Source organism: Phocoena sinus, chromosome 6 (genome assembly GCF_008692025.1).
Source record: "Phocoena sinus isolate mPhoSin1 chromosome 6, mPhoSin1.pri, whole genome shotgun sequence".
NCBI lineage: Eukaryota > Metazoa > Chordata > Mammalia > Artiodactyla > Phocoenidae > Phocoena > Phocoena sinus.
This window is the reverse complement of record NC_045768.1, coordinates 108,405,507-108,431,239: the sequence shown is the minus strand read 5'-3', so window position 1 is coordinate 108,431,239 and position 25,733 is coordinate 108,405,507. Positions and strand designations below refer to the sequence as shown.

The window sequence follows — 25,733 nt, the reverse complement described above, 5'->3', positions numbered from 1 at the left end:
CAATGCACATGCACTGCTTCTAGAATAAAAGGTTATTGAAAAAATAAACTAGTAAACTTTTTGATATCCCAAATTGGGAGTGAAGGCCTTGAGGGAATACGGAATATTCTAACAGAAACTAGAATACTAAGTAGAATTTAATCTTGAAGACATTTTAAGATCTTGCAGTGTCTCAGAATCCTCATTAAGTAAAAGAACGTAGTGGTACTACTTTGTTTTTTCACATAACAAGGATGTGTTTTATTTATTTTTAAAATATACTTTCCTAAGTTTTTCACTCATTTTTAAAAAATTTTTTAAATTTATTTATTTAGGCTGTGCTGGGTCTTAGCTGCAACACTCGGGATCTTCAGTTGTGGCATGCAAGATCTTTGGTTGAGGCATGCAGATTTCTTAGTTGCGGCATGCATGTGGGATCTAGCTCCTTACCAGAGTTCAAACCCAGGTCCCTTGCAGTGGGAGCGCGGAGTCTTACCCACTGGACCACCAGGGAAGTCCTCAGTGATGTGTTTTAAGCATGCTGCATATTCGGTCCTCACAAACATCTTCTGGGGCACATTCACTAATTATCACCATTGTGCAGATGCAGAAACTGAGGCACAGAGACGTCACTTAACTTGCACAAGATCACTCATCTGGCGCGTCAGAGGCCAGGGATTCTCAGCCAAGCCATATGGCTTCAGAGGCAGGGTTGAACAACTTTGCTAAAACTCTGCCTTTCTCTCAAATGAAGTCTGAGTGAATGTAAATCTTAATTGTCAAAGACGTTTTTTTCTGTACAAGTGCTTTGTCAAAGCTGTCCTCCCCGGAGAAGAGTATTCCAAGACAACTCAATGGAATACTCTTTGTTTTTAAATTGAAATATAGTTGATTTACAATATTGTATTACTTAAAGCAATACGTTTATAAAATGAATGTCCACTAGACAACTTAAGAAGTGAAGAGGAGTTAAAGAAGGTACCCTCTGCAGCAGAGTTAGGGGAAGACCAGAGTAGAGAGTGTCTCTGGTTTAAAGTAATACAGGGCTTCCCTGGTGGTGCAGTGGTTAAGAATCCGCCTTCCAATGCAGGGGACAAGGGTTCGAGCCCTGGTCTGGGAAGATGCACACGCCACGGAGCAACTAAGCCCATGCACCACAACCACTGAGCCCGCGTGCTATGGCTACTGAAGCCCGTACGCCTAGAGCCCGTGCTCTGCAACAAGAGAAGCCACCGCAATGAGAAGCCCACGCACCACAATGAAGAGTAGCCCCCGCTCGCCGCAACTAGAGAAAGCCCATACGCAGCAACGATGACCCAACACAGCCAAAAATTAATTAATTTTTTAAAAAAAAGAAAGTAATACAAAGTCACAGACTAATCAAGGGGTACGATGAAATGGTAGAAAAAGCACTTGAAATATGTTCCAGGAGAGGAAGGATCTGGAAAGAGTAAAGATATGCTGAAATCAGAGAGAAAGCAGCTGTGGACAACTATAAGAAATTTTTAAAAGACTTATTAGAAATTAATAAAAAACATTACATATTACATTACAACATCCATATTGCTGTCCAAGGAAAAATATATTTTATGTTAAGATAACAGTTCTTTGGGTAGAAATACTAGAATGGAGGTATTCATTTTCCTCTAAAGTTGAAGGAAAAGAAAAATATTTACAAGTATTCGGTTTTATCTGATCAGAACTTCTACTCAACAGCCTATAATTAAGTTTCCTGAATAGATCTGCATGGCAGAAGAGGAAGTTACTGTGCTGATAAGCAGCGCTGGTTCGTGGCCAGGAGTTTCAGCTTTAACTTTAAATTCATAAACTGATATCCTAGCAGCAGCCACACTCACACTAACTTGTGGAGCATAAACCACCAGTTCCAAAGATGCTGTCATCAAGTTTTGAGTCGTGAAAAATGAGGAGGCCAGACCTTGGACCTACACTCACTTGATGAATATGCAGTAGCATCTCTTTTGGGATCCTAACCTAAACACTATTAGAGACACAAAATATGTACGCAGTTTAGACGTTGAAAATGTCTCTGCTTCCATCGAGGTGATGAGTAAGTCTCACAGAGGCCATTCCTATGGGAAATGGGCAAGACTCCCTCCCCTCCTATCTTGTATTTTGAGTCAAGTTTAGTCCCCGTAGTCAATTACGTCACTTTGTCCACAGAAGCAAGCTCTCCCCAACCCCTGGCCAACATCCTTCACAGCTGCTGGTCAGGGATAACCTCTGGCCAAATGAAAGCCAGTATAATTGTATCTGCCACATCATCTGCTCTCACAGCCCTATCCAGCTGCTCTGTCCCTAGAGGAAGACAACCTGGGCCCCCCAGGGGCTCCTTTGTGTACCTCCATGTATGTGCATCTACAAGCACCATAAAAAGAGGTAGGTGGACGTCAAGAAACCTGGAACCTCTCGCATCATCTTATTTCTATGAAAAGATGATGGGGAAGGAGGAGTGGGTATTAGAAAGGCACTCACTCCTCAGCGTAATGCAACTATGATCCAAGTTAGTGCCTTGGGATCCTCGTGAACCGTTTCGTTTCTGAGGAAACAGACACAGAATACAATTTAACAGTCTGATACCTATTCCTAAGTAAATGGGGCCAAGGTGGCCCTGAATTTAAAAGTAAGCTCGTGGGGACTCCCTGGTGGTCCAGTGGCTAAGACTCTGCACTCCCAATGCAAGGGGCTTGAGCTCAATCCCTGGTTGAGGAACTAGATCCCGCATGCCACAACTAAAGACCCAGCATGCCGCAAGTAAGACCCAGCACAGCCTAAATAAAGAAATGTTGAAAACGAAAACAGGGGCTTCCCTGGTGGCGCGGTGATTGAGAGTTCGCCTGCCGATGCAGGGGACGTGGGTTCATGCCATGGTCTGGGAAGATCCCACATGCCGCGGAGCGGCTAGGCCCGTGAGCCATGGCCGCTGAGCCTGCGCGTCCGGAGCCTGTCCGCGACGGGAGAGGCCACAACAGTGAGAGGCCCGCGTACCGCAAAAAAAAAAAAAAAAAAAACACAAAAAGAAACCCAAATTTCATTTTAAAAAAAACTAAGCTTGTGTTATGAAGGAACTGGAAATGACTCAGAAACACACACGCGTGCTCAGTAAAGGAAAAAAACATAGAAGACACATTTTAAGATGTGAAAACTATTGATGTCTCTATATCACATGCAATAATTTGGTCATTAACCTCAAATTTCACAGCAAGTCAGAGACACTTTCATCAGCTTAATGTTTGCACCTCTGGGACGAGTTATATCTGCTTTGGCCTAACTCAGTGGTCCCCAACCTATTTGGCACCAGGGACCAGTTTCGTGGAAGACAGCTTTTCCACGGACAGAGTGGGGGTGTGGGGGATGGCTAATGCGAGCGATGGGGAGCAGCAGATGAAGCTTCGCTCGCTCGCCCACCGCGCACCTCCTGCTGTGCGGCCCGGTTCCTAACAGCCTGTGGACCTGTACCGGTCCACGGCCCAGGGGTTGGGGGCCCCTGGCCTAACTTGACGAAAAACTCCCCAGAGCAACGATTATTCCAGGTATGACGACACATAAGCCCCTATTAAGTGTTTATGTGGAGACATTACAGCTGGGCTGTGAAACCACCCCTTGTCCCTCGGCCCGAATGTCATGGTGAGCACTGCCAGTTCATCAGTGCCACTCACACCCACAACGCTCCACAGGGACACTAACCTTGTCCCACTCCCGTTCAGACATCACACGCTTATCCAAAAACTCTGCCATCCCAAATCCCATCTTCCGGCAAATGTCAACAATCACTGTTTGGTATTTCTCAGCCAGATTTCGAAACTCCAGGGAGATCTGAAATGGAGGTCATAAAAAAAACAGAAAATATGAAATACGTATTAAAACTGGGAACCAACAGGGTACCTACAGATCATAAAGCAAAGCAACAACAGAACGCCATTAGGGAAGACTCCCAAATGATCCAGCTATAAGTCTAACATCTAGGTTATGCTAGCTTTCTACATATAGAATAAGTTCGGCAAATTTCATAAATATTAAAATAGAAGGGTACAGAAATGCTAAAGTTTCTAGACTCAAAAGAAGATTCAGGGAATTCCCTGGAGGTCCAGGGGTTAGGACTCTGAGCTCTCACTGCTGAGGGCCCAGGTTCAACCCCTGGTCAGGGAACTAAGATCCCACAAGCCTTGGGGCAAGGCCCCCCCCCCCCCGAAAAAAAAAAGAAGATTCATAGTCTTATTATACGCTCATCTTCCCACCTAATGAGCAATGAGATAATTCAACATAAAACTGGACATACGTGTAAGAATTTTAGGAAGGATGCCTCATTTTCAGACAAGCCTCATGATAATGAAGATTCATTTGTGCAAACATGTCTTGGCCACTTCCTATGCAACAAGCACTGTTGTGGGCACTGGGAATGCACAGCCGGGAGATGACCAGAAACTCCGCCTCCAGAGCTTATGTTCTAGCAAGGAGACCAGCCAACCACTGTCTATCCTCAGTTCCCGAATTCATACCATGAAGCTACAGTGTCTCCCTACTACAAGGCTACACTTTCTAATTCCTTAAACAACTCAGTTTAGTTCAATCTGCAGCAGGCTATCCAACATTTATTTTTCATAGCCGAAGCTTTAATGTCGAAAAGTACTATTGATGTTCTTAAAAGTCACTGCTACTGTACAAGTATCTTAAGTTCAAAGAAGTGTCTGTAGGTTATCAAAACAGAATATACTGGATTGGGCAAAAAGTTCGTTCGGGTTTTCATCCCATCTTACAGAAAAACCAGAATGAACTTTTTAGCCAACCCAATGAAACACCATGAAACTTCTCAAATAACATGCTATTAACACACAATACTGAAAACAGTGAATACACTTTGCTAAGCTTCCGAAGTGTGAGAAATACCTGGTCTATGTTTACAGAAAGGTTAGAAAAACTCCCTCAAGGAACACCTAAATTTAAGGACCTGAGAGAAACCTAGAGGGTTGCAGGGCACTGAAGGGGTTCAGAAGCCTAAGATCCTTTAGGATTATTCTGATGAACATAAACTGTTAAACCCCCAAATTCCATAAAACCAAACTGATCTCTCTAGAACTCTTCTCTACAGAACAGCTGTTCCAAGACAGAGCCAAAAGGTAATTCCCACGTGGACTGAAGCAAACGAACAGCTCTACCAAAGGTCATTTGAATCCCTCAATCTCCCAAGGACCTGGTCTTTCAACAGATCCCAGGCTGGGTCAGTTCTATTTATAAGAGGGGAAAGGCCAGCGAGCTGGGGGAGGAGCAGCTTAGGCTTGAAAACAAAGGCTCCAAAATAAACACTTCACTGCTGGATGTGAACCAACTTCAACTCCTTGGTACTTACTACATCATTATATAATTCAAAACATGAAAACAAAAATATCTAGGGAGGAGTGACCATGAAGAGCTCTAGGTTTTCCCAGAAACCTGAGGGAGGGTGGGGAGGGAGGGGCCCGACTCCCCCAGGCAGCTCTGTCCGTGAGGTCAGCCAGGAGCGGCTTTTCCTTGTCCCTCCAGGGAATTCTGTTTCCCAGCTATAGTACACTTCTAGGTCCCGGGGTCACTCTCTAGTGATTCCAAGTACGAGAAGGAAGGACACCACGGGGAGTCCACTGGTACAATGGAGAAAGGCCAGCCCCGAAGCAGGGGCAAGGGGAGCATGTACACAGAAATCCCCCTGATTATAAACCTTGGGGTGTTATGATCAAAACACTGGGTGGGGCTTCCCTGGTGGCACAGTGGATAAGAATCCACCTGCCAGTGCAGGGGACACGGGTTAGAGCCCTGGTCCAGGAAGATCCCACATGCCACGGAGCAACTAAGCCTGTGCACCACAACTACTGAGCCTGCGCTCCAGAGCCCGTGAGCCACAACTACTGAAGCCCGTGTGCCTAGAGCCCATGCTCCTCAACAAGAGAAGCCACCGCAATGAGAAGCCCGCGCACAGCAACGGAGAGTAGCCCCTGCTCGCCACAACTAGAGAAAGCCCACGCACAGCAATGAAGACCCAACGCAGCCAGAAGTAAATAAATAAATTTACTTATTTATTTAAAAGAAAAAAAATTTTTTAAATGGTTTCCTAGAACCAAGTGCTTTTAAGGTGAAAAAAGGCAGGTGAAAAGGTGGAAAAAATATTTGGAATTTACACTGCAGATAAAGAATTAATATTCCTAATATTAAAAGAACTGCCACTAAGCCCATGTGCCACAACTACTGAGCCTGCGCTCTAGAGCCTGCAAGCCACAACTACTGAAGCCCGTGTGCCTAGAGCCTGTGCTCCACAAGAGAAGCCACCACAGTGAGAAGCCCGCGCACAGCAACAAAGAGTAGCCCCTGCTCGCCACAACTAGAGAAAGCCCGCACGCAGCGATGAAGAGCCAACACAGCCAAAGAAAAAAAAAAAAAAACCACCAAAACACTGGGTGATGCTACCTTCACCTATATGCAAAGTTTTTATTTTTAACCATTTTTTAAAGGGGCAGTAGAGTGTGCCAGGGATTAAGCACAAGGGTTCTGCATGTAGGCCTTTTGTGTTTGAATCCTGGTTCTGCCACTTAACTTCACAGGTGATTTGAGGCAAGGGGCTTAAATCTCTATGTCTCAGTTTCCTTATCTATACACATGTGGTTAACAGAGTATCACATCCATTACATGTTAAAACTATATTAATATTAAATAAAACAAATGATAAACCAATAATGAAATACATTTCATAACTCATAGCTCAATAAATGTACGCTATTATTGCCATTATCATTTAAAAGTAGCCCTTTCTTATTTCTCAAGCTGTGTTTGGAGGTAGATCTCTAAGACTACCAGTCTCCACTAGTACCAGGTGAAAAAGATGTACTCTAATTTAACCCATAATATACAATGAGTGTTCTAGAAAGCTTGGTATCAACTAATGAGCACTGAAACCTTATTACAGCCCCAGGTCCCATGTCAATGCTGACCAGAGGAAGGCTTCAGCCACTTCACTCGGTTAGAAGGCCCCGTGGGGGCTCAGCCCCACCTTCCACCGGGCCTGGGGCAAGAGCACAACGGTGGCCACACGCCATATGGCTCAAAATCTTAAACCATCAAGCGAGCTAGTAACTTACCAAGTGCAGTATGTTCTCTTCTCCCACCCTGACAAACATACCTTCACAACCACCTGGAGGACTCGGGTGTGAATTTACAGTTCTTGGCCCCTCAGGCTTCTGTTCCAAAATTAAATAGTGCAGAGACTGCCAGGAGGAGGAATCTCATACTCGTGTGTAAGGACACCCCAGACAGCAGGGTCAAGCTTCACCCACGACCCTCCTGAAGAGCCACCCTCAGGCCAAAGGTCACGGTCACTGGTGCACAGTACACCCTGGAGGAAATGGGCCCCAGGAAACGGACTGCAAGCCGGTGTGTGTGTGGGGTGTCTCAGCGAATTAGGGGCACGCAACCCCAGACCCCCAGAAGATGGTCTACAAGGGGAGCTGCACAAGCTTGGGGCAGTCACGCTCCCACAGCCCCCCTTGAGGGTGAGGTGGCCCAGAGGGGGGCCCTCTAAAGTGAGGGGCAGGAAGGGACTTCCCTGGCGGTCCAGTGGTTACGACTCTGGGCTCCCAATGCAGGGGTCACAGGTTCGAACCCTGGTTGGGGAACTAAGAACCCGCATGCCATACCGCGCGGCCAAAAAAAAAAAAAAAAAAAAAAAGATGGACTTAAGAAAAATAAATAAGTGAGGGAAGGGGGAAGGGCCCTTCTTGCCCCTATCTGAGAGCAGTGCTGTGTGAGGGAGGCCCTCGCCCCAAACCCACTCACTGTACAGCTAACCCTCGGCAACCGGAATTTGTGGGATCTTCTAAAGCTCAAGATTTTAATTAGAACCCACTTTACTCCAACTGAGTGGACTAAATACCCAATATTTATAGAACACTATTCTAAGTACTCTACGTGTATGAACTCATTCAGGCCTCGCAGCTCTAACTTCACAAATCAGGAAACTGAGGCACAAGGAAGTTAAGGGGTGTGTCCAGGCTCACACAGCTGCGGGTGGCAGAGATCATCCTGCTTCAGTCCTCAGCTCAGCTGCGAAGAGCCCGCGCCCTACCCCACAGCTGCCACCCATCGTGAGCTGCAGCTGCACAGCACGCCACCAGGTTCAGGGTGCCCCAGAGGCCAGCAGCGCGACACACCTAGGCCGCGTTCTCGGGTGCACTGGCTGGAGAACCCATCTTTCACGACACTGGCACTGGAGTACTCTTTCCACAGGAAGGAAGGCTGGACTTCCCAACAACATCCTGGTAATGACAGTAGCAGCTAACACCTAAGAGCTCCACCTACGTTAACTCTTTCCATCCTCACAACCACACTGGGAGGCAGGCACCATTATTCTCTGTCTTACCGATGAAGAAACAGAGGCACAGGCAGGCTATGTAACGCAGCACCAGTTAATGAGTGGGAGCGTGAGGCCGCCAACCCAGGCAGTCTGGCTTGAGACGCACCATTGCCACATTATGCTACACTGCCCTGAGACCGCTGGTTTTGCAGTTCCCGCCAGGCACACGGGCCAGCTGACGGCCACCCCACCAATCATGCGCACGACTGCATCCCGTTAGTCCCGCTACCGTTGGAAAGTCCTCCAGGACTTGTCGGTCCTTCTCCTTGCTCTCCGTGAACCGCCAGTCGGGCTCATAAAGGTACGAGTGGAAGTTGTGTAACAGGGGGACCTTTCTTTCTATACTGATGGTCATGTCATCTTCCAGAGTGTCCAGCGCTCGGAGAACCAGATAAAATATGCATACTGCATGGCTGTAAGAAAGGAATAACTATCAATACATTGGAACAAACGTTCAAAGATATTTGTTTTAAAATCACATCTCATTTTTGCTGGGCCGTTTTCTAAACCCTCCTACACCCTTAACTCTACAGAACTATGAAAGGATATCCAAAACTTTTCGTACTTAATGCAACTTCTTGGCTTTTCTTTCTTAGGTGGGAGCAATGGACTTCTGTAGTTTATTTATAAAAATAAAGAAAGAAAGAAAGAACCTGCCAGCTGGACGTCACTACTCCTCCCACGATGAGTAAACATTTAACTAATGCAGCACAACTGTAGAAAGACCAGCAGACCATTTGGAAGGAACTATTATTTTGCAGATAAAATAAAGTCAAAAGACACAATAACTTCTCACTATCAATACTATCATACCTAACGGCTAAGTCATGTACACAATCTGCACAGAGGCAACTTCAGAAGAATTAACCCAATATACTAGAAATGCAAAGTAGCATAAGTGAAGCCAAGGAAAATGCATGAGCCGCTTAGAGACAGGTCCAGCTGCCAGCACTAAAAAAAGTTAATAAACATCCCCTCCCCCTCCCTGAAAGAGCTGGGCCTGCAGGGAAGCTATGAGATGGCCAGGTGCCTGGAAGGGCATTCTAAAGTAAACACAGGAGTGTTTCAACCCCGAACATTTCCTTCACCCACCGGGGCCTGTTCAGGGTACGCCACAAGCACGGCGACAGCAACGCGAGGGGCCGTGTCAAAAAGTGGCTTCGAATGGCCCGTGGCAGTTTTCTTCCCCCAGGTCACAAAGAGCTGCCTGCGCCACTCACCGCATTTCCCCATCCAGCGCCTGGATAACAGCTGCGAAACTGCGACTGGTCTGATTCAAGTACTTGTAACAAGTTTTCAAGCTGCTGCTGAGCGAGTCCTGCGGGCAGAGGAGACACACGGCGGTGGGAGACGCGGAGGGGCTGGAGTGGGGCTGGGGCGGGCGGCCGGCTACCGCGGGGCTCCGCAGCCGGCCGCACACGCCCTCTCCCCGCGGCCGGTCCTTGGAGGGCCAAGCGGCGGGGGGCAAAGGGCAGCCGCGCGGGGGAGTGCCCGCGCCCCTGGGCGCCGCGCCGGGGCTCAGCACCAAGGTCCGCTTGAAAAGGGACATGGCCTTGGTGCCGCAGGCGACTGCGGCCATGGGAACCGCGAGACCAACGCCGTTTTTCCTCCATAGACCCGAGAAGAGCGGAGGGGCGCCCACCGAAGGGCGGGACCGGCTCTTGCTCCACCGCAATAGGCTTGGGGCGGCGGAGCAGTGAGCTGGCGTCCGCCGCCCCGCCCGCCCACGTGCGAGCCGAGCGCCGCCCCACACGCCCCGCGGCCAGCCCCGCCCACCCTGCCCAGATGCGAGCCCCACCCCGCGGCCTACGGCTCACCACCCGCGCCTTCCTCACCTTGTTCCCCTTCTCCCCAGAACCCGCAGGCTGTTGACGGAACCCGAATCTCTCCTCGGCCAAACTTTAGTCAGGCTCCTGAATCCTCCACTTCTATGTTTATCTTTTGCGTCGCTCAGCTTTAGCAAGAACTCTGCTAAATTGGTTTAGCCAGAATCCCTCATCCGTCATGTATGATCACCCATAATCACCCGCACCATCTGACCCCGTTCCTCTTCCCCCACCATCCCAGCGCCCTAACCTGCCTCCAGCAAGAATCCCGGTAGGTCGTTTCAGCAGAATGCCCCTTACCCCAGAGATTTCCTCTTAGTACTTTTCCATCCACCCACACCCACACTCTGCTCCTTGTTGTATTCGGAACCGAGCCCGGTTCTATACTGAGGTCTCTTTCCTCTATTGCAATTGCTTTTCTGAATGAAATCTGATTTTACCCCTTTAACTACTGTCCAGTTCTGGTTTTCCTTTAACACCTGTTAAACCTCTATTATCCTCTGGAAAGCTAGCTATTCCTTTTAAGATTTCTAATCATCTTTCCCTTTCAAATCAGTGAGCTGTAACGATCTTTACGAACCTTATTTACTCTTCCCTAAGGAAGACAAAAACTTTTTCCAGAAAAAAAAAAAAAAGCCATGTTCTGATATGCAAGCATATCAGAAAGAATTGCTCGCTGTTTTGTATATTTTTTTATGGAGACTTTATATTTTAGAACAGTTTTAGGTTCAGAGAAAATTGAGTGGAAAATACAGAGTCCCCATATACCACCCCCCCAAGTCTCCCCCACTCTCTTTTTAAGAGAGAAACAGGAAACATTTGCAATATCTAACAACAGGGGGGATGGTTTAAAATAAATATATGTACACACATATACATATATGTGTATATATACATATATATATATGTATGTATATGGAAATCCCATAGTCACTTGGGAATGTCAACAGTGAACCTTGGGACCCTGCTGGGGTCCAGGTGAACTATCTTCTTTTCATATGTGTTTATTTCCTACCATGGATACATGTTCTTCTGTCAAGAGAATAAAGCTTTTCTTTTTAAATCACATAACCATGAGAAATTATTGCCAAGTTCAATTTAAAAAATTAGTAAAAATTAACATTTACTAAGCACCATATATTAGTAAAATCATTTCGTACATACAGTCTGGCATATAAAAATACTCAGTGAAGGTCTGATGAGTAAATGAATAAGTTCAAAGAGTATTTAAAAACAATTCACCAACTCCTTCCCTATCAAAATGTGGAGAGGCAAGACTTCACAATAAATAGAAGGAACAGAATAACAGCTCTTTTCTGAGCTCTAAGCCAGCTCTTCACATACAACTGTTGTTACCAGGCCACAATGATTCCTTTCACTGCACTGCCAAATGTTTTAATCCCCGGATACAACTAAGGGTTTGGGGGCTGATGTCAAAGGTGCATCACACATTGGGACTTCCCTGGTGGCGCAGTGGTTAAGAATCCACCTGCTAATGCAGGGGACACAGGTTCGAGCTCTGGTCCAGGAAGATCCCACATGCCACGGAGCAGCTAAGCCCGTGCGCCACAACTACTGAGCCTGCAAGCCACAACTACTGAGGCCATGCACCACAACTACTGAAGCCCCCATGCCTAGAGCCCGTGCTCTGCAACAAGAGAAGCCACCGCAATGAGAAGCCCGCGCACCGCAACGAAGAGCAGCCCCTGCTCGCTGCAAATGGAGAAAGCCCGCGCAAAGCAACGAAGACCCAACACAGCCAAAAATAAATATAAATAAATAAATTTATATATTAAAAAAAAAAAGGATCGTCGCACTCGTTCTGAAGAGCAACAATCTTGAAGGACGCCCCCTCCTTTCCAACACACCTTCTCCACTCTTCTTTTTTTAAAGCAGTCATCCTTGTCTTTTTTTTTTAATATAAATTTATTTATTTTATTTTTGGCTGCGTTGGCTCTTCGTTGCTGCTCGCAGGCTTTCACTAGTTGCGTTGAGCGGGGGCTACTCTTCGTTGCAGTGCACGGGCTTCTTATTGCGGGGGCTTCTCTTGTTGCGGAGCACGGGCTCTAGGTGCGTGGGCTTCAGTAGTTGTGGCACGTGGACTCAGTAGTTGTGGCTCACAGGGTCCAGAGCACAGCCTCAGTAGTTGTGGCGCATGGGCTTAGTTGCTCCGCGGCATGTGGGACCTTCCCGGACCGGAGCTTGAACCCATGTCCCCTGCATTGGCAGGCGGGTTCTTAACCACTGGAGCGAGGTCACGAAATCACTTCGCATCTCCTTACCCCATCATTCTTTTTTCCTGGCACCTATTTGCGTCAATACCTCATTCTGTAACAATAATTTCCTCAAATTGCCAAGAAGATACAGGGAGATATAACTATGAAACACACTATGGAAAACACCACTGTTAAAAACATTTCCACTGCTTGCTTCCCATGAGCTAATGGAAAAAAAAATTTTTTTAATAAAAAGCTAAAGCTACTGTGGCCTGTCCCTAGAGCCTCCTGATGTTTTTCTTTGCTGTCTTGAGATGAGCGTGCTCACAAGAACTCTCCAGTGAGAGAAAACAGGGATGAAGAGCATTGAGAGGAAGAGTGTGCAGTGGTGAGAAGGACAGGACTGTCCTCCCACGACTGGGGTTCCACCTGAAAGATAGTTCCACAAGTGGACGGCAACCAACCCTCCCCACAGCCTTCCATTCAGATTAAGTAACACAGGCTCCCTGAGAAGGGAGGGAAAACCTCACAAACTTGAGAAATGAAGTTACGTAACAGCAAGAGTAATACCTGCCACTTACTGGGCAGCTACTACATGCCAAGCACGATACAAATATTACGCAACCTTTTAAAGATGATATGATACAGACCTGCAGTCCACCCAAGGTCTTCATGGCCAGATGTGTAGCACAATTCAGAATCTGGAGTGTTTTAGAAGACAGGCAATGAAATGCACATACAGCCTGTCATTGTGGAATGGCTCCCTGTAACTGATTATCGACACTTCCTCAGCAAAACATTTAGAATAGTTATACTAAGTGGGATCACTTTATCATATATCAGAGCACATTGTACTGCCAAGTGACCTTGAGCCAGACTTATTAAAAACCTCTTTGTTTTCAGACCATTTTGGAGTTGGGAAATTGTGATTGACAGATTGTGATCCACTGTCTCTATTATACGGAGGAAGAACCTGTTGCTGGAGGTTAAGTCACCAAAAGGAATAGAGTCAGGATTAAACTTCATAGACATTAGTCTAAGTAATAGGATTTAGACTTGATAGAAGCCAGAACTGCATGATTACAAAACACCGAGTTTTTCCATTATGTGCTCTCTTAGTGATGACACACAACTTGCAGGTGGTAGTATGATGCCAGATTTACTGATATGCTCCTAAAAATTCAGGATAAGTCAATTTAGGGAATCCTGAACTCCTACAGCCAAATCCTTCTGTGACTGAAATAATCTCAGCCCTCCATGTCTGCTAAGTGTAATCTTTCTCCCCCAGCTTCTTTGTTACCTAAGAGAGAAACTAAGATAATGTTAAGTGAAGGAAAATGGTTTTTCCTATGTTTCCTCTAACTAGAGGTATACTCAGCTATTTTTAAAAAATGGATCATGGGGGTAAAAAACGGCTCAGGAAAACTACAACTAACAAAATAATACTGTACTGCATTGCTCATCAAATCTTAGAGCTAGGAGAGGAAACAGCCCAGGTCTCACTTTTTAAAAAATTTAAAAGATTATACTGTGAAAAGTCTTACCCCTACCCCTTACTGTGGCCACCCATTTGCCTCTCTAGAGGTATCCAATGCTACCATTTTTTCCAAGTCTCATTTCATAGAGAAGAAAATGTGACACAGAGAAGTCTCTGGACCCAAATCACAACCCTATAAATTGCGTCCCCTGACTTTAAGACACTCAGCTCCCTTGCCCTTCTATCATTTTCCTTTGTAGTACTTCTCTCCACCTGAAATATTGTATATTTGCTTTTTTTTCCCTTCTCTCTCTATTAGAATGTACGATTCACAAAAGCAAGGTCTTCACCTATTTGGTTCACCGTTTTATCCCAGCACCTAGAACAATATCAAGCATGCAACCGGCGGCCAGACGTTTGTTAAATGAATATAGGAAGGATAGGAAGGAGGGAGGGAGGGAGGAAATACACAACAGAATTGGGAAGGGCAGATAGAAGCCAGAAATTGCTGTGTGCCCGTGAAGTGTCTGGTGCACACATGACAGCACTGGAATGTGATCAGCTCTCTGGGACCAGTCAAAGCCTGTGCTCTTTATTCTGGGTGGCCTCCAGAGTGGAAGCATGAAGGTCTTCAGACAGGCCAGGGATGGCATCATGGAACCACCACTCAAGAGCTTCCAAATTCAACTCCTTTATGCCAGTTTCCTAATGTGTAAAATGGCAGTAACAATAGCACTTATCGCTTTAGCGTTGTCGTCGAGATCGACTAAGTATGGTAAGTTACAAAATGGCCATAAAGTTTGTGGCTCTTCCCATCAGGAGGTGGAGTCTATCTCCACCTCTTCGCATCTGGGCTCCCCTTGTGACTTTTTTTGGCCAAGAAGACAGTAGCAACTGTGAGTCAAGCAGAAAGCGGAAGAGTGCGTGCACACTGGGGTTTGCATGATTCTAGTCAAGAGAGGAGAGTTCCCAGGCTAGCCTGCTGGATGAGACACACAGGGCTCAGCCTCCCCTCAATGCTCCAGCCTACAGCCTGCTAATCAGATGGTCCAGCCACATGCCAACCAGCCAGCTGAGCAAACCCAGTAGAAATCACTCAAGTTGGCCCAGACCAGGACTCCCCAGCTCTCCAAGAGAACTGTGAACTAAGTAACAGTTATTATTTTAAATCACTGAGTTTGGTTCTTTACTTGTGGTAAAATATACATAACATGAAATTGACCATCTTGGCCATCTGTGAGCGTGCACTTCAGGAGTGTTAAGTCACACTGCTGTGCATCCAGTCTCCAGAATTAAGCCACTCCGTTTCGGGGTGGTTACCCAACGAAAGCTAACTGATAACACTGACATAACAGACTTCCAGAGCTTCGCCAGTGCCTGGAACACAGAACTCAATAAATGCTGTCTATTAATATTACTATTATCGTTATTAATTTGATTATTCTCACAGTTTAATCCCCTAATTCCACTCACCTGCCAAACTACTGTTCCAAAACTACTGCTTTCATAGTGCCACAGGTGCATCTGACCATTGCCTGCTTCACGGAATACAGCTCAGCTCCTGGACTCCCACATGTACCCACTGCACTTTGCACTCAATTCCAGCCACACACACTGTGCTTAGTCCTACCTACATGACTTGGCTCACATTGGCTTTCCCCACAGAGGATCCTCCCTGACTAATCTAAATCTAATACCTCTTTTCAAGGCCCTACACTTTGCAAAGCACTTCTGTGTTTTTTAAAAACTTTTCACTGTAAAAAAGTTCTACTTCACTAAAATTTCCTGAAATCTCAATGTACTTAAGATGACTTGGCACTTCCTAGGTATCTTTTGTACACCTGCCCTCCATCAGGCTGGGAACTGACTGAGGATACACAGTTTCCAGTCTGTGTCCATCACACAAAGCGTGTTCAGCTTTTAGCTGAATCTGGATGACCCTCTGCTTAATGTGACTCTCTGGCCCATCACCTGAATGACCAGCAGCATGATGGGGTCAAGAGAGTGAGCTCTGGACTCAGACTGCCAGGGTCAAAGGCGGTCTCCACCCGTGAACAGCTGTGGGACCTCAGGCAATAACCAACCTCTCTGTGCCTTTTTTTTCATCTATAAAAACAGGAAAAATAATAGTAGCTTCCTCACAGGGTTACTGGAAGGTTTAAATAATACACGTTAGGAGGCACTGGGCACACAGTAAGAGCACAATAAATGTTAGGCATTATTATGACACCCTTTACCTAAAAGGTAAAGATCTAGGTTTAAAAAGTCTTTCAGGAGGACATCAAGATGGAAGAACAGACCTTGAAGGGATCTGGGCTGACCATGGTTCTAAGTCCACAGCATGGTGAGACTGCCTAAAAAAGTCAATGAACCAAACAGACTTAATTGATATTTATATAATTAAAGTGGCAGGATACACTTTCCTCTCAAGTACTCACAGAATATTCTCCAGGATAGATCACCTCTTGGGTCACAAAGCAAGCCTCGGTAAATTTAAGAAAATTGAAATCGTATCAAGTATCTTTTTCAAACCACAACGCCATGAGATTAGAAATCAATTACAGGAAAAAAATTGTAAAAAATACAAACACATGGAGGCTAAACAATACGCTACTAAATAACCAAGAGATCACTGAAGAAATTAGAGAGGAAATAAAAAAAAATACCTAGAAACAAATGACAATGAAAACACGACAACCCAAAACCTATGGGATGCAGGAAAAGCAGTTCTAAGAGGGAAGTTTATAGCAATACAATCCTACCTCAAGAAACAAGAAAAATCTCAAATAAACAACCTAACCTTATACCTAAAGCAGCTAGAGAAAGAACAAACAAAACCCAAAGTTAGTAGTAGGAAAGAAATCATAAAGATCAGAGCAGAAATAAATGAAATAGAAAAAAAGAAAACAATAGCAAAGATCAATAAAACTAAAAGTTGGTTCTTTGAGAAGATAAACAAAATTGATAAACTTTTAGCCAGACTTATCAAGAAAAAAAGGGAGAGGACTCAAATCAGCAAAATTAGAAATGAAAAAGGAGAATTTACAACTGACATCACAAAAATACAAAGGCTCTTAAGAGACTATACAAGCAACTATATGCCAATAAACTGGACAACCTGGATGAAATGGACAAATTCTGAGAAAAGTACAACCTTTCAAGACTGAACCAAGAAGAAATAGAAAATATGAACAGACCAATCACAAGTAATGAAATTGAAACTGTGATTAAAAATCTTCCAGCAAACAAAAGTCCAGGACCAGATGGCTTCACAGGTGAATTCTAACAAACATTTAGAGAAGAGCTAACACCTATCCTTCTCAAACTCTTCCAAAAAATTGCAGAGGGTGGAACCCTCCCAAACTCATTCTATGAGGCTACCATCACCCTGATACCAAAACCAGTTCAAAATATCACAAAAAAAGAAAATTACAGGTTAATATCATTGATGAAAATAGATGCAAAAATCCTCAACAAAATACTAGCAAACAGAATCCAACAACAGATTAAAAGGATCATACACCATGATCAAGTGGGATTTATTCCAGGGATGCAAGGATTCTTCAATATATGCAAATCAATTAATGTGATACACCATATTAATAAATTAAAGAATAAAAACCATATGATCATCTCAATAGATGTAGAAAAAGCTTTCAACAAAATTCAATACCCATTTACGATAAAAAGTCTCCAGAAAGTGGGCATAGAGGGAACCTACCTCAACATAATAAAGGCCATATATGACAAACCCACAGCAAATATCATTCATAATGGTGAAAAACTGAAAGCAATTCCTCTAAGATCAGGAACAAGCCAAGGATGTCCACTCTCGCCACTATTATTCAACATAGTTTTGGAAGTCCTAGCCATGGCAATCAGAGAAGAAAAAGAAATAAAAGGGATACAAATTGGAAAAGAAGTAAAACTGTCACTTTGCAGATGACATGATACTACCCAGAGAAAATCCTAAAGATGAAAGCAGAAAACTACTAGAGCTAATCAATGAATCTGGTAAAGTTGCAGAATACAAAATACACAGAAATCTCTTCCATTCCTATACACTAACAACGAAAGGACAGAAACAGAAGTTAAGGAAACAATCCCATTTACCACTGCAACTAAAAGAATAAAATACCTAGGAACAAACCTACCTAAGGAGGCAAAAGACCTGTCCTCAGAAAACTGTAGAACACTGATGAAAAAAATCAAAGATGACATAAACAGATGAAGAGATATACCATGTTCTTGGATTGGAAGACTCAACACTGTGAAAATGACTATACTACACAAAGCAATCAACAGATTCAATGCAATCCCTATCAAACTACCACTGGCATTTTTCACAGAACTAGAACAAAATATTTCACAATTTGTATGGAAACACAAAAGACCCTGAATAGCCAAAGCAATCTTGATAAAGAAAAATGGAGCTGGAGGAATCAGGCTCCCTCCCTCACTGTAAGATAACACCTCCTAAAAACCAGAACTGTCTGGCGATGGGCAGTCTCCAGAGGTAGTGAATTACCTGTCACAGGAGGTGTTCAGGAAACTGTATATCCTGGATTGTAAAGCAGTGACTATTTTTCTGTTTTGGGTCACAGATCCCTGGAAGCATCTGATAATAGTGAACAGAATTCTCTTCCCCCCAAAACACACAAATATACAGTAACATAAATATCTGCAAATAATTTCAGGAAAGGGCCAAGTAAGAACTCTTAGCCAAAATCTCCTAATTAAACAAATATCTATTGATCAAGGCACAGGAGAAATTTAAGGCTGCATTTCCTTTAGGTATCCCTCAAAAGATGAATCCCCTATCCCAGCCAGCGGTGATTTTTCCCTTCTGTGAATTTCCTTATGGCATTTACTATATTCTGCCACAGTTACTTAAGTTTCTCTTGTTTAAAAACCTAGAGGTATCTTGAGGGCATTGCATCCACCTTTTGTTCATTAATTCACTAAAGGTACATCAAACAAGACTCCTGTTTTCAAATAGCTTAAAAGTCCAGAATCAAACATAGAATCTTAAATCTGAAAGGTACTTTGGGAACATAAAACCCATAGACAAATAACCGCAATACAAGACTATGGGACTGATATAAGGTAAAACAGTGCTAGAGAAAATGGTCGAGGGAGGGTCACAGATAACATTAAAAGGCATCTCGTTATGGTGACTTCCTAAGCTTTCTATGAACAATTTTATAACATTTTATCGACCTGACAAGACAATGAGCTCTTTGAGTGTCTTATTTGTCTATACATGTTATCCTGCCCTTCTGCACCCAGTATAAAGCCTAAAGCGGAACAGATGTTTAATAAATATCTGCTGAATGGTCAACAGAGGTGGCATTCACAGAAGCCAGACCTTGAAGGATGAGAAGGATTCTGAGTTATAAGACAAAGGGAAAACTTTTCTTTCTGATAAGAAACGAAAGTGTTTTAATAAAGGACAACAACTAAGAGTATAAACACAGGATGGTATTTGTGTTACTTCCATTGGGGAAAAGAATTTAGAACTTTTGATATAACCCCACTAATTCAGTTGAATGTGTCTATTTATTCAATAATCACTTAATGATTTTCCTGTTGGAATAAATACCTTTGTAAGCATTCATTTAACAAAGGGTACAGGAGTGAGGAAGATGAAATATAAATAAAACCAAGTCTGGCCTTCAAGCAGCCAACAGGGTAACTAATCAACAGATATAGAGAAAATTAATAAGAACTCGCAAAAGTAGACAAGTATTCTAAAAACCTCAGGGAGCACTGAGGAAGAAGGGTTTGATCAGACTGCAGGAAAGGGGGAGAAGCTTATGGAGGTGGTGTAACTGAAAACTGGAAGGATGAGTAAGGTTTCATTCCAGAAAAGGTATTCGTGACAACATTTGCATAGTTCATTACGTTCACAAAATTCTTTCACACGTCCTCTCCCACTTAATCTACCCACGCAGTCTCAGTTTTGTAACCCACATATTAGAACCCAGAAAAACATCTATCTCAGGGACAGAACGCAATATGAAGCAAAACTACTTGAAAACCAATGTCGTGAACGAACAGAAACATTTTAGGCAGCAAGACAACTTGGGGATGGGGGCGGATGCCTAGGAGACCAAGGGCAGCTGGGCCCGACATCTGATTAAGGAGAGGGGAACCAGGCTGGGAGGGTGGGGCCGCCTGACAGGGGTCAGGGGGCTGCTCCCCCGAGGGAAGGAGGGAGCCCGAGGCGTTTGGCACCCCTTGGCCGCAACCCTGGCCCTCGACTCTGGGCCCTGCCGGCCAGGCCCAGAAACCGGCGGTCGCGCGCAGCCTCCCGGCTCCGCCGGGATGCAGGGATGCTCGGCCCACCTGGTCCATCTTGGGCATCACCTTCTGCCGGCCCCCCATCTGGAAGCGCAGCAGGTTGTAGAACTCCTCGGGGTGCCCCAAGCACTTCACGAACTCCATGCCGGCGGCGGCGAACTGTCGGACCTCGGAGCTCACCTGGCGGATACCTCAGAATGGCCCCTACCCGCAACCAAAGGATTAGTCGGAGGGCGGGGCGGAGGCGGGCCCAGCGCGGCGGCGCCACGCCCACTTCACCACCAACTTCAACTAGCCTCGGTCTCTCGCGCCGCTGCCCGTGGGCTCGCGGGGTGGACTGGCGAGCGCTGATTGGCCAGGGCCGCTCGCACCAGCAAGATGCCGGCCAACAGGCGGCAGGATGTGTCTGGCGTGAGGACCACATCCTAGAAGCTAATTGGAGGGAGAGAAAAAGGCAGGCGAGCGGGATTGGTGCTCCTAATGGGGGCGGGACTTTGCTTTCCTCTGCTTTCCCAGTTTAGGACTGGAGGAGCGAACCGAGACTTTGAGAAGCCCCCCGAGGCGGAGCTCAGTGCGTGGGAGGCTCGCTCCGGCCCGGCTTTCGCTGAGAGCCCAGCGGGCCACAGCCCGCTAAGCCCTCCACGTGTCTGTCCTGCCAGGCAGACTAGCTCTTCCGGGACGCGCTCGGCTCACAGCCGCGCATCGAATGGGTGCAATCAGCCTGAGGCTTCCGAACACGTAAATTTTGTCCCAAAAAAGGATCTGAAGCGTTTCTACGGCCTATCAAAGGGTGATGTGGAAATTTTTATCTCGATCCTAGAGCACTCACAAGCCCTGGAAAAATACGTGCTACCCCAACCCCCAAATCTATTTTAACACCGCAATCAGTGATCCTTTTAAAAATTAAGGCAGCTCTGATCACTGCCTAAAAATCCTGCAATATCTGTCCATTTTACTCGGTAAAAGCCAAAGTCCCCACGAGGGTCTAGAAGTTCTGCACGAATAGCCCTCCATCCCCATTACGTCTCACCTGCATTTTCAAACCCCTCCCTCCTTGGCCCCAGGACTTGTCTACACTTCCTTCTTCCTGCAATATTTTTTCCCCGGATACGCAATTGGCTAACTCGTTCACCTCCTTCAAGTCTTTGCCGAACCCTCACCTCATTTAGGCCCACCCCATCACACTGTTTTATACTACAGCTTGCCTCACCCTCACCACTGCTGACTCCCCGGCCTGCTCTAGTTTTTCCCGTCCTATTGTTACTGACTAAGGTCTTTGGACTCTTTAGTCAATAGAAATTGATGAAGCCAGATCAGGAATTCAGGCAAGGCGTTACTGGGACTCCAGGGAGTGAAGACAAGTAACAGGTTCCCTTGCTCACTCTCTGAAGCGGGGAGAGCTTGTTCCTTAAATGGGGGGAAGGTAGAGGCAGATCAGTGGGTGGTGGGTGGGGCCGGAGGGGTGGCTTAGGTGGTCTGCCCACCCCTTCGGTGGTACTGTGTGCAGGGATCATGTAGTACCTGCTTTTGTTCCTGGCACCTCAGAAGTGCCAGTTGGGTTTTGGTCTTTTTGTATCTTATTGTTCAGGATTTGCCCCAACTGCCCACGCAGTTATTTTTAGTCCCTTATAGTTTCTTTGTATTCTGTTGCTCATTTGTCCAGGTGCAAGCACTACAGGAAAGGGTCTCAGGTCCCAGCCTATCTCAGCACTGATCACGTTCTGATATAAAATACATTGTTTACTTATGATGTTTAGTGTCTGTTTTTCCTTGCTAGAATATAAGTTCAATGACGACAGACTTTGTTTTGTTTGCTCACATACCCCCAAGCCTCCAGAACAGTGCAACTCTTTGATGTCCCCTCAGCATTGCAAACTTAACATTGCCCTAACTGGAATCTCTCTCCCATTGAGACTGCTTCTCCTGTGAATGGCACTAACCGCCTCCCAGTTGCCTAATTATAAAATCCAAACGTCATCCCTAACCTCTCCTTTCTCTCCCTACACCTGCCCTTTGTAAGTCATTCAACAGTTCTCTGGAATCCAAGAAACAAACATCTCTCCTCTTAATCTCTCCTCTCTGCTCCGGCGAGGTTCAAGCCCCACCTTCTCTCTCAAACTGTTACAGGTCAGTTTACCATCTCTCTCTCTATATCCGTTCCCATGTAACAGCTTGAGTAATCTCAATCTTTCAATTTTATTTTATTTTATAAGGTATTATGATTTTAATTAGCTTAAGGTGAGGCCCTGTGGGCTTCTTGACTTTGGTTCCATGAGTCCAGTCTGGCAACACAGAAAAACAGACTGAAGGGAGCTTCACTGAGAACTGACTCATTTACCTACAATTTCTTTGTGTTGTATCTGATGTTTGGTCCTTTTTTAAACTCTGTCAAGTTATAACTTTATATCTCTACTTGCATACTGCTTTTGGCCAGAAGACATAAAGCTAAGAGTTTTAGCACTCCCCTGCCTGTTAAAAGGACCCTGTAAAAAAACATTCCCTTCTTTCAATTTTAAATTGCACAAAGGAAATGCCTTTCAAGATAAAATCTGAGAATTCTGGCATAGAATAAAAATCCTCCCATCATTTGTCACCTACATTCCCTTTGGATTTCAGCCTCCTATTCAGTCACTCGACAACTCTCAAACCCTGACCCAGCCCTGGCAGCACTCACCACACAGGCCACAGTAGTTCATACCCCAGGACTCAAGTAATTCACCTGCCCTGAATGCCCTTCCTCCGTCCTCACCAAGCTACCTGCCAGGCTTCATTACAGCTCAGGTTCCTGCTTCAGGAACCCTTTCCTGAAGCTCCCTGGCCTCTCCTTTATCCGTTCTTCAGACTTAACAAACACCCACTGAGCACCAACAACAACGTGGCAGACACTGGAAATAACAAAGTAGATGAGGTTCCATCCCAAAGAGGGAGAGACAGAAGCACCTGGCACGGTGCTGCTGTTTACTAGGCACAGCTGGAGCCTCCTTCAGCTCCGGAGTCGGGTCCAGGTGCCCAGCCAGAGACTGTGGGAATGGACAGACAGACAGTGACCAGACCATATACAGTATCACAGTCTGTCCCACAGCCTCTGCACCAACTGGCCTGGAATAGTCAGGACTTGATCAATTGCTTCTGTATTCTTTGCCTCCACTTCCAACTCAGGACCAACCACAGAAAGCCAAACATGCTCCCCAAACCAATCACGTAAGACAGCCCACTTCCAGTTAGTCTGCTTCCAGCATCCCCTTGCCAACTTCCTCCCATCAGAGCACAATGATGAGTTCATTTTTTTTTTTTTTTGATGAAGTTTTCCCACTCCCTGCCTGCCTCTGAGTTTCTGCCACATGCAAGTGATGGGGGCTGCTGCCCTTGCTATAGCAAGCTCTGAATAAAGGGCCTCACTTGCTTATTCTTATTTTGGTGGTCTTTATTTCCACAAACCTCAGTACTTCAATGATGTTCAGTGGTCACTCTCATCCTGAACTTTCTGTATGCTAATTATCCCTTGTCTGACTCTTCACCTCACCTTGAACCCCTCAAGGTCAGGGACAGTGTCTAAACAGGGCACCTGGCACAGTACTTGCCACTTAAGAAGTCTCCATTACTTCTTATTAAATATCAGGGCTTGAAATAGGGACTGTACTGGAACTTTTAGAACACAGACGGGCAGTCACTTATCCAATCCCCCGCCCCCCCACAAAAAGCACTTTACAATAACCTACTAAAGTGCTTCTAACACTCTGTTGTAACAAGCCCGCCTCCTCCTACTAGTACAGAAGTTTTCTTGTCTTGTTTATCATTGTATTCCCAGAACTAGCATTTAGGAGGCATTTAAAAAATATTTATTAGATGGCTAAGGCCACTGAAACCTCACACAAAATTGCAAGTTTTTTACCTCAGTAATCATGAAACGCCAGCTCATAAGTAACTCTTTACCCTGGAATCTGCTGAGTCCAAATGCATCACCTCTCTCTCTTCTAAGTGAAACCGGGACTCGCTGACTCTGTACCCCATCCCTCAACTGCAGCCTTTCCTTACGTCCAACAGGCACGCAGGCCACAGGAGTCATTCCCACTGTTCACCTCGCCAGCCCTGTAGGTTCTGTACCACCATCCTCTTCTCTTAACCCTCATTCAGTCCACCTCTGCTATCCCCGCCTTTCCCCTTTGCAGAAGTAACTTGAGACTTTCTGCCGAGAGCCTCCTGCCAGGATGAATGATAACCTCGCGGAGGGCTGCAGTAGCTGTGCTTTCTGTTGGCAGTCCACGTTTCCGCTTCTCCGCTGCTTCCATGCGGAACCCAGTCTATGCAGTTCCGATGCAGAACTCATGGTGCGGCCATCAGCCTTTACGACTCAACTGCTAGGTGCTACTATTTTCCCCCAATACAGACTGAAGTCAGAGAAATGATGTCAGCTCCCAAGAGGACAGGGTAGACTGAGGATTATTCTTCCATGTCTTGCTCTATAATCTTTTGTAAGGCTTGAATCTTTTGATGTATCTTTTAAAATAATTTTAAACAACTTAAAAAAAATAAGGATTCTCCTTTGCCCTCTTGGACTTCTACCGTTCATACCCTGACGACCTTCAACTGTGGGTTCATCCAGCATCCCTCTTTGTTTCTGACCCTAAGCTACTGGAGACTGCTGTACAAAGTTGGGAAACGGAGCGACTACTCTGGTCTCTAGTGTGGCTCTATAACCTTCCCTCGAGCCCTAAGCGGCTCTAACTTCCCCTCGTAGCTGTTACAAACCTCCCCACTCCTACTCTGTGCCAACTGGTTTTCTCTGGGTCTACTTTTCTTTCCCCACCGGAGCCCAGGCGTCTCTAAGTACTGGTGCTGGTGTCTCTCTCCCTCCTGGTTTTCCCCTCACCTGATCACACACGAATCCTCATATCACATCCATCCTTTCATCACTCTCCCTCCCTGACCTCCTTTCTCATTTCTTTCAAGGACAACCTTTTTTTTTTAAAAAAACATTTATTTATTTGGCTGCGCCAGGTCTTAGTTGCGGCACGCTGGATCTTTTTTTTTTTAAGTTGCGGCATGTGGGCTCTTAGCTGCAGCATGCATGTGGGATCTAGTTCCCTGACCAGGGATTGAACCTGGCCCCTGCATTGGGAGCTCATAGTTTTAACCACTGGACCACCAGTGGTCCCTCAAGGACAACCTTCTTGAAGAGCAGAGCACACTCACTGACCCCTGGGCTCCCACCCAGTCCTCAGCCCCTGCAGACCGGCTACCACTCCACACAAATGGCTCTTGAAGGTCATGACTTCAAATTCGACCAAATTGAGGTCATGATCTCAAATTCAACCAACCGTCAAACTCGAAGGCCTCTTCTCTGACGTGTGCACCACTGGCTGCCCCCCGAAGTTCCTTCCTCCTGTTTTATCTGATCTTCCATTGGCTTGTCTTCTCTCGCCCCTTGAACAAAAGACCTTCTAAAGGTTCCCCTGTGACCTCCATCCTTCTCAGGCCGCATGATCGCCTTGTTAACCTTCTCGAACCGACCCTCAGCTGTGAGGGAAGCTCCCAAATCC

The 25,733-nt window shown here is 45.6% G+C and overlaps 1 protein-coding gene across 5 annotated transcripts in view; it reads right to left on the bottom strand.

Moving 5' to 3' along the window:
- FDFT1 (farnesyl-diphosphate farnesyltransferase 1) overlaps positions 1-20,492 on the bottom strand; it is a 43,538-nt gene extending 23,046 nt beyond the window's left edge. Inside the window, exons 1-4 of one of the 5 annotated variants that reach the window (XM_032633826.1) lie at positions 20,239-20,492; positions 9,592-9,689; positions 8,601-8,784; positions 3,685-3,813 (exon numbers count right to left, since the gene is read on the bottom strand). In XM_032633826.1, coding sequence (XP_032489717.1) covers positions 3,685-3,813; positions 8,601-8,784; positions 9,592-9,689; positions 20,239-20,337 — 510 coding nt within the window. In that variant the 5' untranslated portion in view covers positions 20,338-20,492. Of the gene's footprint in view, positions 1-3,684; positions 3,814-8,600; positions 8,785-9,591; positions 10,050-10,206; positions 10,788-20,238 lie in introns of those variants that run through there. The other 4 variants (XM_032633827.1, XM_032633829.1, XM_032633828.1 and 1 more) reach the window with 4 other exon arrangements.
- Positions 20,493-25,733: the final 5,241 nt, after the last annotated feature.